The following is a 15533-nucleotide window of genomic DNA, read 5'->3' as shown; positions in this document are numbered from 1 at the left end:
ACAGACATTGAGCAAAAAACACAGATCTGCAAATAAGGTATTTCATAATGCATACACTGTATATCATGTTAGTTTTTGTATTGTGTGCGTGTTTTCAAAGTGTAAACTCTTCGTAAATTCAAATAACCCTAAGGGAACTTTGACAGCAAAATAATGTAAATTACTATTTAGTTTAAAAATCTAAAACTTAGGTGCTGCAAATACAACCATCCCTTGTGCGTATGGCTGACATAATTAATACACAGTAAGTGTGTTTGAAATGTAGGAATCCATTGCGCAGACCTACAGTTATGGCATGTAGCTCCACTGTATCCTGTACCAGTGCAATCACAGGAGAAAGAAGACCACGTCTGGGAACACTGGCTGCCATGCTCACAAAAATTATACAGACACCTGTCACATAAAAAGAGATACGCAAACATATAGTTCAAATAAACAGTAAAAAAAAAAACAAAAAAAAAAATCCAAACAAACCAAGTGTGACCAAGGATTACAAAGTAATTTGAAACAGAATATAAGCAGTTAGCATTTAACAGGCTTATTTTAAATTAAAGTCCTCAGATGACAGAGAACCGACTACATGTTCATCTCAAGTCAAAATCAATTTTCTGAGACTGAATGAGTATGTCAGCATACAATTAAGTTGTCTGTTGCAGGCATTGAAATAGACTGCAATGTGGCCTCACTGCTCAGATGACATCAAACAGTCTGTTAAATCAAGAGAATCATTGGGCTTTTGACAGAACATTTTATATCAAGTGCAGCTGGATCTAATTTAGAAAGGGTAAAATTAATATGTGAATTTGTGCGAGGGGAACATCAGAGACAGGGCTGATGTGACTGTCGCTTGCCTGCAGAAAATTAAGTTCCTTTTCAAGACTTTATTTGCCTTTCCATGAAAAGCACAAAGTCATGATGGTTCATAATCTGTAACAAAGGGAACCTTTTACAAATGAAAGAACAAAATAAACTAAAGCTAAAACTTACACAATAGAGGCATTTAGTGTAGTACTGGATAACAAGAAATTTAATCTTAACCATGTATAGAATACTGAAGAAATAATGTACATGAAAATTAATATTCAAAATGTTTAGGATGATTGAACAAATTTCAACTCATTTCATCCATCTGTTTTCCTCAATAACAGTGCTAGATGAGCCTTTGATTTCTTCAGTGCAGGAAAGTCTGTAATACGATGTCTGTAAACTAACACACAGACATACAAAAAATGGATATGCTTGTTGGAGACGTGTTGATTAATAGCGCATTAATTTGTCTGCTTAACTTTCACAATTACCAGCCTTTTAGGCCTGCATATATTATTTCACAGAGCTCAGTTTGCACGCCTGGTCCCCGAAGAGCCCACTTTACGAGGCCTCCATGTACAATACGGCCATTCAAACAGCCATTAACCACTACAGGGAGAGTCATCTGCAGGCTGGATACTGTTTCAGGTGATGATTTCATTACCTCTGTGCTATTTCTAGTCATGCTTGAAAAAGAAGTTTTGCTGGACCATAAAATTATGCCAACCAATGTGCAGAACTGCTCTGCAGCAATAAACCGCCCTTAGTGATTGAGGTTTCGGGTAATGGGACATTGTCTAAAGTAAAAGTCGATGACCTGAAAATCTGTTGTAATGTTTATAACGTGGGAAAAACAGGATGCACTGTGTGTGTTTTCAATGAATGACGCACAACCGATCTCCATTGGTGATTTTAACTTGTCATATAAGTCCCATTAAATCACATAACAGTCACTTTAATACTTCAGTAACATTAAAAATTTAGAACAGCATTAATATTATTAGCAATATAAAGCCATAACTGTAATATAGTGACATAAATCAAAGAAGAACTAGCACATATGTCTAAATTTAAGGGAATAAAATCATAATCGTGACATGAGAATGAATAACCTTATTATCAAGAAGACACATGCAGCGATATTTAGGTTCTTTTGGGGTTTTCAAACTGACACCAATAAGGACCCCCAAACATGATGATACCCTTGTAAAATAAAAAGGCTATACAGTATATACACTACTGTTCAAAAGGTATGGGTAAGGTATTTTTTTTTTTTTTTTAGCAAGAATGCACTAAATTACTTAAATTTATCAGTAAAGACTTTTCAAAAAATCCTGAAGAAAATGTATCATGGTTTCCACAAACAAATTAAGCAGCACAACTGTTTCCAACTGTGATAAGACTTAGAAATGTTTCTTAAGCACCAGACTGAAGTAATGGTTGCTGAAAATTCAGTTTTGCCATCACATGGAATAAACTACATTTAAAATATATTCAAACCTCATGTTTTAAATTGCAATCATATTTCACAAGATTATTGGTTTTATTGTATTTATGATCAAATAAATACAGCCTTGTTGAATTTTATCAACCCCAAATTTTGAATGGTAATGTACGTTCATGCATAAAATGACCATTTACTCAAAAATTTACTTAAAAAATATTGTTATAAATTAATATTTACAAAAAAAAAAAAAAAAAAAAAAAAAAAAACTTTAATAGGCTCCAACATTCTAGCAACAAGGGGTTTAGGGGATGGATGGATGGAAATATGTGTAACTGATTTGAATAAAATAATTAAAATTATTCCCATTATTAAAAATAATAAAAAAAATCCCTGTAATAAACTACACATTACTATCTAAGACAATACACTGAGGTATTAGGTAGAGGGAGGGAGGAAACTTCTTTATAAATATATACAAATATAATACTTTGATACTATTTATAATTGACACAGAACAATAATATTGTTACTTTTTGTTAGTCATTCCTCAACACTGTTTTAATGTGATAGCCAAACTATTTCTGATAAGCTTGTGTAGCTCATTAGCAGATACCTCACCTGAAACTGTTTCCCATGTGTCACCACCTTCAGACAAAATAAGGACTACATCATTAAAATAAAGAAATGGATGTCTTCCACTGAGGCTTCATTAAGTTTGAAAATGGAAGTGCTAGAAAAAAAAACCAAATTTGTCTCCATGGAGAAGCTCTCTTTGACAATATCCAAAACCCAAAAGTGGGCAAAACATTCCAGGGGTCAGCTATTTTGGCACTTGATTATCAGAGACGCAGTCTGAGGCTGTGTACAGAGGGGACAGAGACGGAGGAAAGGTTCAGTCTAGCAGCCAGAAGCATTTGCCCTCTGGCAGGTTCACAAAACTGTCACACAGCTCACAGCGGAGGCCCTCAGACTATGACAGCTGCTCATGAATGATTTAGACTTGCCACTGATGGAGGGGTCTTGTCATGTTCATACAAGTTCACTATTAATAAAATCCCGCTGTACAGACAAGCCAGTGGGACATGTCCCTGTTGCCAAATAAAAACACTCTGAGAGCCAGTACGGTGAGCCAGTTAAAGTGGAGCAACTGGGTGCTTCTGAATAGTTCAAAATATACTAAAGGTGACAATATCGTTCCTAGGTTAGAACAGAATAATGTCTGAATTAAAGGATAGTTTCAGGCTTGTTTCAGAATTTGAATTGAATTTGACTTGAGGTAGCAAACCCTATGTATAACTGCAATTTGAATGTAAGGAAGTAGAATTAAAATTAACTAAAAAAAAAAACATGCATATATGAATTTAAAACACCACCTAAAGAAATTAGTATTTTTAATTTATATATTTCATCATATTTAATCAATACATTTTTGTGTCCAAGGTGGAGGAACTCTTCATTTCCCAGAATGCATTACCTGTGTGGAAATTCTGTAAGCTGCAATTCAGTAAATTCTTTATCCTTTCAGAACAATTCAAGTTCTTTTGTGTGTTGTGAGCATTGCATTTTTGGGTGAACTATTCCTTTAATCAGCAATCTGATTTTAATAATAACTTAGGTTTTCTATTTCTTTCTATTCTTTAAAGAATTAATTAAATAATTCAACCAAAAATAACTAATAATTAACACTGATAATTTGTTATCAATGCATTTTAAAATAATTTTTTATAATAGAAATTTATTTTAAAAGTTATTTTTAATTGTAAGAATATTTCATAGTATTACTGTTTTACTGTATTTTTGATCAAATGAATGTAGCCTTGGTGAGCATAAGAGACAAAAAGAAAAACAATAACAACAACAACAAACTTTTGAACAATAGTGTACATCCTCTTATTCTCCAACAGATATATAACTGAAGATATAATTACCCATCGTTGGCATTTATCTTGTTTACTCAAAAGAAAGTAAACAAGGAGACAAGAGTAGAAATCTCTCTTCCTTAAAGGGGTCATATGACGTTGCTAAAAAGAACATTATTTTGTGTATTTGGTGTAATTAAATGTATTTATGTGTTTTAAGGTTAAAAAAACAAATTGTTTTCCATATGCTGTACATTATTTGTTTCTCCTCTATGACCCGCCTTTCTGAAACGTGTCGATTTTTACGAAGCTCATCGTTCTGAAAAACAAGGTGTGCTCTGATTGGCCAGCTATCCACTGTGTTGTGATTGGCTGAATACCTCAAGTGTGTGACGGAAATGTTACGCCCCTTACCATACTGTGATGCCGTGTCCCGGCACAATGAGAAAAAAAACAATAAAACTCATTACAAACGAGGCATTTATTGCTTCCAGTGGGGACATAATTACTGTTTATAATAACTTATACTGTCTTTTTACGCATTGTGTACTGCGCCAGGTAAACATAAAACCATGTCTGCATTTGTGATCGGAGAAACGACAAACAACAAGCGCTACTCTACACTGCTCTAAACTCACGTTTGAATCATCAGTGGCAAATTCTTAAAATATAAATAATATACTGACAGTCTTTGCAAAGTTGGAATTGCCCCACTTTATAGAAACAACCTTCGTGCACAGCCTTCCCTGGTTCAGGAAAAGTCCTCCATAAAATACGCTACACACATCTGAATATTTGGGTTGAACGGTTTCTAATTAGGGCCCTGCCGATAGTCCAGCTAAGCCAGCATGACCTGGGACCATAATGACAAAGAACAGCTCTGACATGTTCAAGTTTCTAAGGTGTCATGAATAAAATAAAATCTAGTCGATATTTTTGTGGTTGAAAAATGTAAAACAGCAACAGAAATATGGATCAGGCATATGTTCAGCTCAGTGAGGAAAACCGCACCTGTCACGAATGCCACATAAGTCAAACTGTAGCTGATTGTAGCTTCCTAGACGACCTTGCTGGACTGAGAGAAGATCAACAAGTTGGTTGTTGACACGGATGAGCCGGACACAGCCTTGAAAGGCCATCGTGGGATTCAGGCAGCTAGAGTCGTTCTGGGATACAGGACATCCTGAAAGAATTGATGAAAATACACCTGACTGTAGATATGGATGTTACAGAAACAATAAAGTTAGGAAAAAAGTGTTTCAAAAATCTGACTAACAAAAAAAAAAAAAAAAAAAAAACATGTTTAACATGCTTTTTTTTGTTATTGTTAACTAAACATAAAACTATTATAAATGGTCTGTTTTATTATAATTTAAAGCTGAAATAGGATATAAAAGTATTTTAAATAAATAAATATACAAATAAAATATAAATATTGGATAATTAAAAATGCTGCCTTGGCAACTAACTGAAATAATATAAGTTGAAGTAAAAATAAATAAATAAATAAATAAATAAATTTAAACTAAAACTAAAATACAATAATTGTAAATGAAAAAAATAAACAACGTTTAATATAACTGACAAAAGCACATAAAATTACTAAATCTTGAAACCAAAATTAAAATAAAAACTGGAAATTAAATCTATTTCAAAATATTAATAAATACTATCATGGTATAGTACATGCTGATTTATATTATTTTATTTTATTTTAAATATTAACTTTGTGATCTTTTATATTTTGTTAATAAGTGGCAAATTTTTGAATGCAAATATGTGAGTGAAAGTGAAGTGACGTGTAGCCAAGTCTGGTGTCCCAAACTCAGAATTTAGTGCTCTGCATTTATTGAAAACTCAGTGAGTAGTGAAAACATACACACACACACACACACACACACACACACACACACACACACACAGTGAACACACATCCGGTATTGAAGGTGGAAGAGATCGCAGGTCATTCACTCCCCCCACCTACAATCCCTGCCGGTACTTTGGGTTACAGATCTGACTCTCTAACCATTAGGCCACAACTGCCCACAAATAGCTAATCTGACGCTAACTGTAACTGAAATGATCTTTTAGTCCTATTTTACCTCCAAAATAGTGTTTGTCTTTAGGTTGCAAGTAGTTCTTGAGCTGGATGGTGGATGCGGGCTCACTGTCCAGGATCATGATGATCTGCAGACCTCTAGTGTTGAGACTCACAGAATGCCACAAACCATCATTCACCCTCTGACCTGTCAATCAAAAATGCCACATACTGTTTTAATAAACATATATGAACATTAAACACCTTTAAGTGCAACATACAGAATTATATGGTCGTACATAAACCATATTACGATGTCAAACAAACCACACATATTGTAAAGTCATCCAAGACAACAATCATTATGTGGACCATCAAATCTCACACAATTCAAAGCCATGATGAAACAGAAAACTCAATATCATAACACAAAGTGCCAAAAACAAACAAATCTCCTGGCAAAAAACTGCCCTCCTCCACCCCTGTCCCCAAAGTGAAAATTCTCTTTGAGGTTTGATTTTATTAATTCTGGCCATTACATGTGAAGGGCGCCCAGGCTGTGTGTGGCCACTGTGTGTCTACAGTCTCCCCAGTGCCAGCCATCTGTTTGTCGTTTGAGCTCAAGCGCTTCACTTCTTCTACTCCGGTAATTACAACACTCTCTATTTCAGCCAACACTTCTATGACGTGAGTTAGACCAAAAAAAATTGGTTTCAGGTAGGATAAAACAGCCGCTGTAACATAGACTGGCCCTGTACAACAGATGGAGAGCGCCCTCCTTCCCCCTGCTGCGTGTTGATTGTTGTCGAACATCAGGTTTCCTTACTAGACTGAAACACACAACTGTCTTTCTGAAACACTAATCTTGTTTAGACCAGCATGTATGTTTCCTTTCATCTTTTCTCCAGAATGCGAACAAAAAAATAAAAATGGCCAGGTTGGCTGAACTGAAAGACAGACATTTATACTCTTGATAGCTATGCACACGTATTTGCTGAAACTGAGCAGCATTTCCAATTAGACTCCTTCAAAGCAGTAATTTCAGTGGCTAGAGTTTTATACCTTTTACATTTTACCTGGTGCATGTTAAATTGTTGAGCTAAAGAATGTTAAATAGACTATATGCCATATCAATTACATGATTTAGCAACAAAAGTGATTGGGCTTGTTGACTACTGTTTTTACTCAATTTGTACATGCTAGTGTGACCAGATACTCAGTTCCCCTGGTTTTGAATGAATGGAAGTCGGGGCAATTTGAAGCAATCACCCGCTGATAAATAGTCTTTTTGTGTTACTGTTGGGGTGCATCAATTCTGATTATCCCAGGGGTTGTTCCTTCTGCTAATGAGGGACAGATTGTTGTTTGTGGCTTCACTCTTGTTGTGTGCAATTATGTAATGCTGATTCTCTCTGCTTATTTCAGGCATATGCAACACAGCTAGCCAGAGGCTTCAGGACTCAAATGTAACCAACAATAAAGAAGCACGATTGTTCAGCATGCTAGACTATGGTTGTCGCAGAGCATTTGGGGTCTCCCTTCTCTGCCCAATTTAGTGCATCGAGTGTGGTCGTGAGGAGTCGCCATTGTTCTGCAATCAAGCACAGAAGGAATATATACTCATCCATTTTGTGTTCCATGTCATTTGTTGTTTTTTTTGTAGCCCCTCTAGATCTTCGTGCAATTTTAAATGAGTTTTCTTTGCATGGGTGTTTCGTGTGGGTCAGTGTATTATGTTATATAGGTCCGTCTGTAAAGATTTGTACTTGTAATCATTTGCTTACCAGTGTGTGTGTGTGTGTGTGTGTGTGAGAGTGGTTTGGTGCAAGGAGCTGAGGGCTTCGGGCAGGAGGTTTCTCTCAATCCATTTTGTGTGCTGGTGGTGGGTTGAACACTGTGTGTGGTGTTGCACTATAGAGCAGATTTGGGTGTGAGTGAGGTTTGTTTACTTCTGAAGATTGATTGACAGTATTCTGGGCCTTCAGCCCTCAGCCCTGTATGTGATTTAGAGAGTTTTATTGTGTTTTTGTGTTTTATCGATGGATATGATTATATGAGTGATGGTGTGAATTCTCCTTTGTGTAAAATATTTTATGGTAAGATTTGAGGACATGGCCTTCTATTATGTATGTTATCTGCTGTTATGTGATGTGACTCAATAAAGATAATTTTGCATGGTGCTCATGTCTCTTGTCCATACTAGTGCAACAAACTTGTGTGCCTTAATCTAGTTTCAATTATTCTCCTTGTGTTATATCAGAGTGGCATAGTCAGGTTTCATTTCAATTGAGCAATTATTTTGTATTTATTGTAGTAGTTGGACCCTAGTGGTCTCTTTCTTCTAAGCCTGGCCTCACTAGCATTTAAAGAACAAAGCCTAATTGTGAATTATACCCACCTTACTGAAAAAAAATGCCTTTCTGGTCTTAGCTGGTTTAAACTGGTCTCCTAGCCTGGCCAAGTTGATTTTTAGAAGTCAAAACCTCTCTAAAACCATCCAACCGACCAGCCAGAGCCATGGGGGTGTGTTTTCTGTACAACAATGTAACTTGCTGCATAACTAACATAATATAATGCAATGTTGGAGAAATTACCTAGCTTGTCATGACTGTTTCCCAAAATTGTAGGAATTTTACGGCATAAGCACAGTCTATTTAAGTTCACGTCATACTAACAAAAAAGGACTAAGACCAGCAAATAAACCTAGACTGGTTTAACATGCTTTTTCAGCAGGGTTTGTCCACCAAGCACCCCCAATGCAACTATCTGAACTGTACATTTGAGAGAACTGGCATTTAAAGTCAAGCTACTGAAGAGCAGAAAGGGTCTCCTCACCAGCTGACACTTCTGACATCTTCAGCGCTGATGTCTGGTGTGTGAGATGGAGGCGCCCACTGCTGATCTGCAAAATCAGGTAACAGGGCTCCTGACCAGAGATCAGTGGACTGGACAGCAGCAGGCCATCAGGATTCCATGTGCGAAACTGTAAGCGCACTGAAAGGTCCTCCAGGATCGGTGCAGGTGCTGGCAGCAACAGAAAGCTGCTGCTGGAACTCTGAAACGTGGCGGCCACCAGCTGTGGTTCCGAGCAGGAAAAGGTCACGTTGCCCTGTGAGAGAAGGGAGAACGCCAAATCATCAGCTTACATGCAAGCAGGGAATGACCAAATGGCAATCACAATAAAGAAATGCAAATCTCATTAAAAAAAAAAAATGTGCTACATTCTTAAAAACTTTTTTTTGTCTTTTTGTGTAATTATCATGTTAAATGCAATAACATTTTTCTTTTCATCTTGAATACATGCAATATATCATTATATATAATTCCTTGTTTTATGTTTCACTGTTAATTTCACTGCAGTTTCACCATAAATATATTTATAAGCAGCAAAGCAAGTTTTGTTAAAATATTTTAATTGTTGTAAAAATGCACTTTTAATTATTATAATGAAATTACAATGAAAATTATTTGTAATAAAATATATTACTAAGAATTTTAATGCAGATATTAGAACATGCTCATCATAGAAAAGATATATTCAAGTCATTGTATATACTGTATGAACTGCAGTTAAAAACCTTACTAAAAATAAGAGTCGTCATTGCTGAAATGTGAAAAATGAGATGCAACTGAGAAGGCTGGTAGCACAAGAGATTATGTCAAAGAAAAAAAAGAGGAAAAGAGGAAACAAGTGGAAGGGTTACAAGAGAACTGGAGAGGCTGAGAGCCAGACAGGCTAAACCCACAAAGGCAGCAGGCAGTCTGGATAAATGTCACCAGCGCAGCTCCACGGAGAACAACAGAAGCACAGAGAGCACATCCGCAGGACAGAAGCTCACGTAGGCGTGAAAAGGTTACTGCAGTGTGAGGTGAACACCTCACTGATCCCTGTGCCACAGGGCTGTACAGACACCAGACTGCTGAACTGAGGCCTCAGCAGACCTTCTCCAACCTGACAGCCCTAAGCTGTGTAACGTGAGCACATGTTTGTATTTTACAGAGCTAGACAGAATGCCAGTCATCCCTTCTCTGAAGTGATTGAGTCGTGGTTGTCTTGTCATTTTGATTTAGGGAAATATACAGGAATGTGATGTGATCATTTCTAACAAGCAGCTGTTTAGCGGGAAGAGAGAACTCAAATGTGACAGAAAAACATGATTTGTGAAATTGCTGAGAAAAGAAATTGAAAAAAGCTTATGTGTGAAATTCGGCACAGTTTGTGCACAACTTTAAAGATTCCTGCTGTTACTGAAGTGGCAGAGGTAATATGTTTGGACATGTTATAATACATACAGCAATTGAGTGAGAGGATCACAACATCATAAGTTCAGAACCCATTTCTCATAATAAACCAATTGCTTACCACACTGTATATTTGAGGTTTTCTCCGTTTCGCTAGGTCGATGACGTTCACGCCATTGTAGTAGAGGTTCTCCATGCAGCCATGAAAGTTACGTCGAATGAAGGTTCCTGGTTTACCTGGCAGTGGGATCCCACCAAAGCTTAGCTGATTTAGAGAATGAATAAAATACATATCTCATTTCAGAACATACATACAGTATAATCATGAATAAAATATCAAATGTGCTTGCTTTCTATTTCTATCTAGTATTACAATATATTCTAAACTGGATTGAAGAATTAATACCACTACATATATGTATATACAAAATTCTATTTAAATTCTCTTTATAAATTGAAATGTAATATATTCCTCACAGGCTCCCATAAAATTAAACACTGCTCTTGAACATTGTCTTGAGTCTAGTTTAGCACACCGTCGTGGTAAACAAAATGCCTGGAGTCTTTGGTATTCTGGGCTGTCTTGCATGATTTGTTTCAGGTCATGCCACAACATTTCAGTGGGTTCAAGGTCAGAAATTGACTCGGCTTTTCCAAATATGAATTTTATTCAAACTCAGTCATTTAGTTGTAGATTCTGTGAAGGATCATTGTTATGCTGTTCCAGCCTTTTTCTGTTAAGCTCCATCTCACGTATGGAGAATCTGACATGGTTGTGTAAAATTTATGGACACAGTCCAGAATTTATTTTTCCATCAGTTAGTCTGCTGTGCTGCTCAGCCACATGGCAGTTTCAAACTATTTTGAATGTTTTTCTTTCTTGGGACAATTTCTATTTTATTTTTTTGGCAAACATTTTCTAGTTCTTTCTACACAGCACATCTGTCCACAATACTTTCTTTGAAAAGACACTGGGAACATCCAGTCCAGTCATGTTTCCATTCAAAAACAGTAAATATAAATATATAAATGAACAAGACGATTATATGAAGCATGAGAAGGCAACTGCGGAGTCCTTGCTGCTGTGGGAAATAAAGGTCAGTCTGAGGCCAGGCGGTCATCGTCTCAGTGGCAGCCAAGCTATGTCATGCCATTCCAGGATCTGGAGGAGACCTTGTACAACTCATACATAGAACAGTTGCATCTCTCATAGGTGAGGTGAACTGCTGCCTTTATAATGCTATTAACTTCAGGTGCACCTCATCAGCTGCGCTCCAGTTAGCCTTTGACTTCTATTGTAAGTCTGGCTCTGGGACAGCTGCTGGAGATCTGGGGAAACGAGGGGAGGCAGATAATCCATCACAGTGGATTTATGAAATCGAAATTTCCACCCAATAATCAATAATGTATTTTCTTGTGGTTTTGAAATCTACTTTAAAAATCTTTTTCCAAGGTCCCCTGAAAGCTAAAACTGTGTGATGAAGAGAATACTGTAATACTGTAAATAGAATCTTTTTGTCTGTGCTAGTTATATTATTACCTCAAACACCTGATTTTCCTCTGTTGGTTGGAGCATCTTATCTTGTTTTGCCCTCTTCAAAAGGCATATTATTCAATTGGTTCAATCACTTATTCAATTACTTAATTATGGTTGGGGAGTGGGAATTAATTCAGTTAAATTCTAATTTATATCAGCATTTCTGATATACAAAACATTCAAATGTTTGGGGTAAGTAAGATTTTTAAAAAATAAATTAATACTTTTATTCAGCAAGGATGTATTAAATTTATCAAAAGTGACAGAATTCTTTTGTAACATTATAAATGTCTTTACTATTTCAGATGAATGCAGTTCTTTTTTTTCCTTATGTTTTATATACCATAAAAAATATAGCATATAAAAATATCTAATGGATTCCACAAAAATATAAAGCAGTACAACTGTTTTAAACATTGTTAGTAATAAAAAATGTAAAAGAAAAAATGAAAAGAAAAAATACCTATTATAAGTATTAAATCAGAATATCAGAATGATTTCTGAAGGATGATGACTCACTTAAGATTTTATTTTATTTTATTGTTTTATTTCAAGGACTACAGACCATTTAAAAGGCCAACTTTTGCACACAGCTGCATACAACTGTGTCTCTATCAGACAAATTCCACAGGTCTGCCACCTCAAAGACTTGTCATTACAAAAAAGAGAAAATTACAGGGTCCCAGAGACCAACCTCGTAGTCGACCTCTAGAGAGTCTCCATCACCCTTGGTCCTGAAGTGCTGAGTGTGTCTGTCCAAAGTGAAGTTGACCTGCTTGTTAAAGCGTTCGATCAGAACAGAGTGCCAGTGCAGATCATCCAGGAGACTTCCTAGAGTGACCACCATACGAAAGCTGCTGGATCTCACCCTGCTGTCATCTGCCAGTTAGAAGAGGTATCTCATGAGTCATATGCTACAAGCACAACATATATTCATTAGCATATGTATTCATATTTTCTTTAATAATGCACTCTTATGAATTCATCAGTAGTCCGTCTCCACTTCAAAGTAACTATGGTTAAATAATGAATACTTCAAAACTTTGAAGTTGCTAACTTCTCCCTATACTGTAACTCACCCAGGTTTAGATGCAAGGCCAGTCTGCCACGATGAAGCTCCAGAGTGATATAATCTCCTCGCTGGCCTTCCCCATGCAGTAAAACACCTTCTGCCTGTCGACTCTTAAATCGCAACGATATAACATCTTTCACTGTGCTCATAGACTTCTGGTTGAATCGGTAGAGCAAAGAGCTTCTGCCATCAAAATCAGCCACATACGATCCTATAAACACATGAGATTTTGTATGAAACACCTACTGAAGATATTCTCATTTCACTCAATATTTAAATAAAAAAATAAAATAATACTACACAGAAGAGCAGAATAATTGGAGCATAATTATTAATAATAATTGCAGGTGCATATCATGATTTTATTTACAACATTTTTACAACATATTTACTGTACAAACTGACAATACAATTTCACAATCAAGTATAACAGCAAAAAATAAATAAATGATGTAACCCAATGCTAGAATTCATTACACAAATTTTAAAATATGAAAAACTTTTAAAATCATACATAAGCTGATTTTGTAAAGTAAAACAAAAAAAGAGAAAAACTGGACATCATACACAAAATAAATGAGGATCACACACTACTAGACTTTCATGCCATTTGAATACAACAAACTCATGCAGAAACGTGCCTCGTTGCTAGGAGATGCATGAAAATAAGAACAATGTGTTTTTTAAAAATTGGCTGAAAATATCAAACATGCCTGATATTCTGGATAGAATCGTAGTCTAAAGCAAAAACTCTGTGCCCATCATACACTACGCAGTTTTCTGTGAAATTTGTCATCTCTGATGTCCCAAAATCTGCAGGCTTTCAGAGACGAATCTTGACTTGTCCAGACTGCAAACTGGTACATAAATCCATGCAGAAGTTGTGTAGCATATTTCATCTTTAAACTGGAGTTCTAACTGAGCTACATAATGGGAGTCTATCATAAAATGACTGGCATATCTGAAGATATTAGTAAAGTTCTTACAGGAGAACCTTTCTCCACTGAGGTTTTAATCGAGCAAGTTAATGAGGCTCAAAAGCTCACAGCACAGACGATGAACTTGCACATTTCACTAATGTTTAAATCTAGTGTCTGAATGACATAACGTCATGAGAACAAACTGTTGCCCATCCTCAATTCTATATTAAATACTGGTAAACAGAAATGTTGTTTCTCAATTTTCACATGACTTATTCAGCAAAATCAAAATAATGAAGTATAAAGATCATCTTATAAGGTCTGTTCTGTCTCAATTCCCTATTACCCATTTGAGCAATGCAGCCATTGCGACCCAGTGTTCCAAGACAAAAGTTTAAACATTTTTCCTTGTCTTTTAAAAATATCACTTTTCGATAGACCTAAACAGCCTTTCAAATATTCTTAGGAACAAAACATAAACTCTCATGCATGTCACAGTTGTTTTGCAGAAATCTCTTTATTGGTGTTCCAGTTCATTACTGTATGCTGGCACTCATAATGATGTAAAAACCTAAAGCCTACAGAAAAATGAACGGAAGAATGAGTTTAAAAAATGAATGAAGAAAATGAATGCCTTCTTTTTTTGGACTAGTGAAGCAAAGCAGAAAAGCCTGAATATATTCCAGCATTGAATAATGACCTATTTTTGATTATAATAAGCAACTGCTCAGTTTGGTCAAATAAGGATGCTGTGAGCTATGAGGGACGTGGTCTGGGCATAGCAATCTTGCAGTCGTGATAATGACACTTATCTAGTATTGCACCATTCTCAGGTTCAGCTTGAGTTCACAACTGTCACAGCAGTTGGCTGATTAGCATTAGTATTTTGCTTATTATGTGTTATGTGGCTTTTTTGGCACTAGCCAAAAAAATCATATATAATTAAAAGAACATTTATGCTCTTCTTTCAAGGTTACATTCGGCACTCAAGATCCAGTGTATGTTAGTCTGGGCTTATAGATTCATCATATCAAAACTGGTTCCAATATGGGATTTGCATGTGAATTCTTCAAGTGTCTTTGGTTAATTAGCAGAGACAGCTGAACAAAGATTCTGCATGCAGCATTTACCTGCAAAGTACACATTCCAGTTTAATACACGGTTAATGCCACGGAATAATGCTAATAAATGCTTTGTAATTCAACAACTGATCCATTTTAAGGATCTCAATATCATTAAAGGGAATTTTTTTCTAGCTAACACAGCCTGATAAGTGTCTGATATTTGGACATCTTTGTTCAGTTTTGGAAAAGTATCATCAAAGAAAGTCATCAAACGACCTTCATTTAAAGGAAAACAGAGTGAAACTGCTGCTGTCATGCAATGAATTATCTGTGTCAACACTGTGTGAATAGAAAAGGACAAAGGACAGAGGGCATGTGAAGATCAGCAGCAAGAATTATGGGTAATGTTATCACCTTTCATACTGTGTCACAAGTATTTTATTGTCCCTGTTACCAAGACTGTGGAAATGTGCTCTGTGAACTGTTATCGGATCTAGGATGCTTTTGTAATCCTTCTTATGCAACTTTTTTTCTTTTCTTTTCTTTG

General features: G+C 36.0%; 1 protein-coding gene across 1 annotated transcript in view; it reads right to left on the bottom strand.

The window, feature by feature from the left end:
* The window catches only part of cntnap5a (contactin associated protein family member 5a), a 71889-nt gene that overhangs the window by 15706 nt on the left and 40650 nt on the right, over positions 1-15533 (bottom strand). The window contains 7 exon segments of the mRNA XM_042763622.1: positions 287-393; positions 5125-5296; positions 6216-6359; positions 8987-9260; positions 10515-10658; positions 12625-12809; positions 13010-13213. Coding sequence (XP_042619556.1) covers positions 287-393; positions 5125-5296; positions 6216-6359; positions 8987-9260; positions 10515-10658; positions 12625-12809; positions 13010-13213 — 1230 coding nt within the window.

This window comes from Cyprinus carpio, chromosome A9 (genome assembly GCF_018340385.1).
Source record: "Cyprinus carpio isolate SPL01 chromosome A9, ASM1834038v1, whole genome shotgun sequence".
Classification (NCBI taxonomy): Eukaryota; Metazoa; Chordata; class Actinopteri; order Cypriniformes; family Cyprinidae; genus Cyprinus; species Cyprinus carpio.
This window is presented reverse-complemented; position numbering and strand designations above follow the sequence as displayed.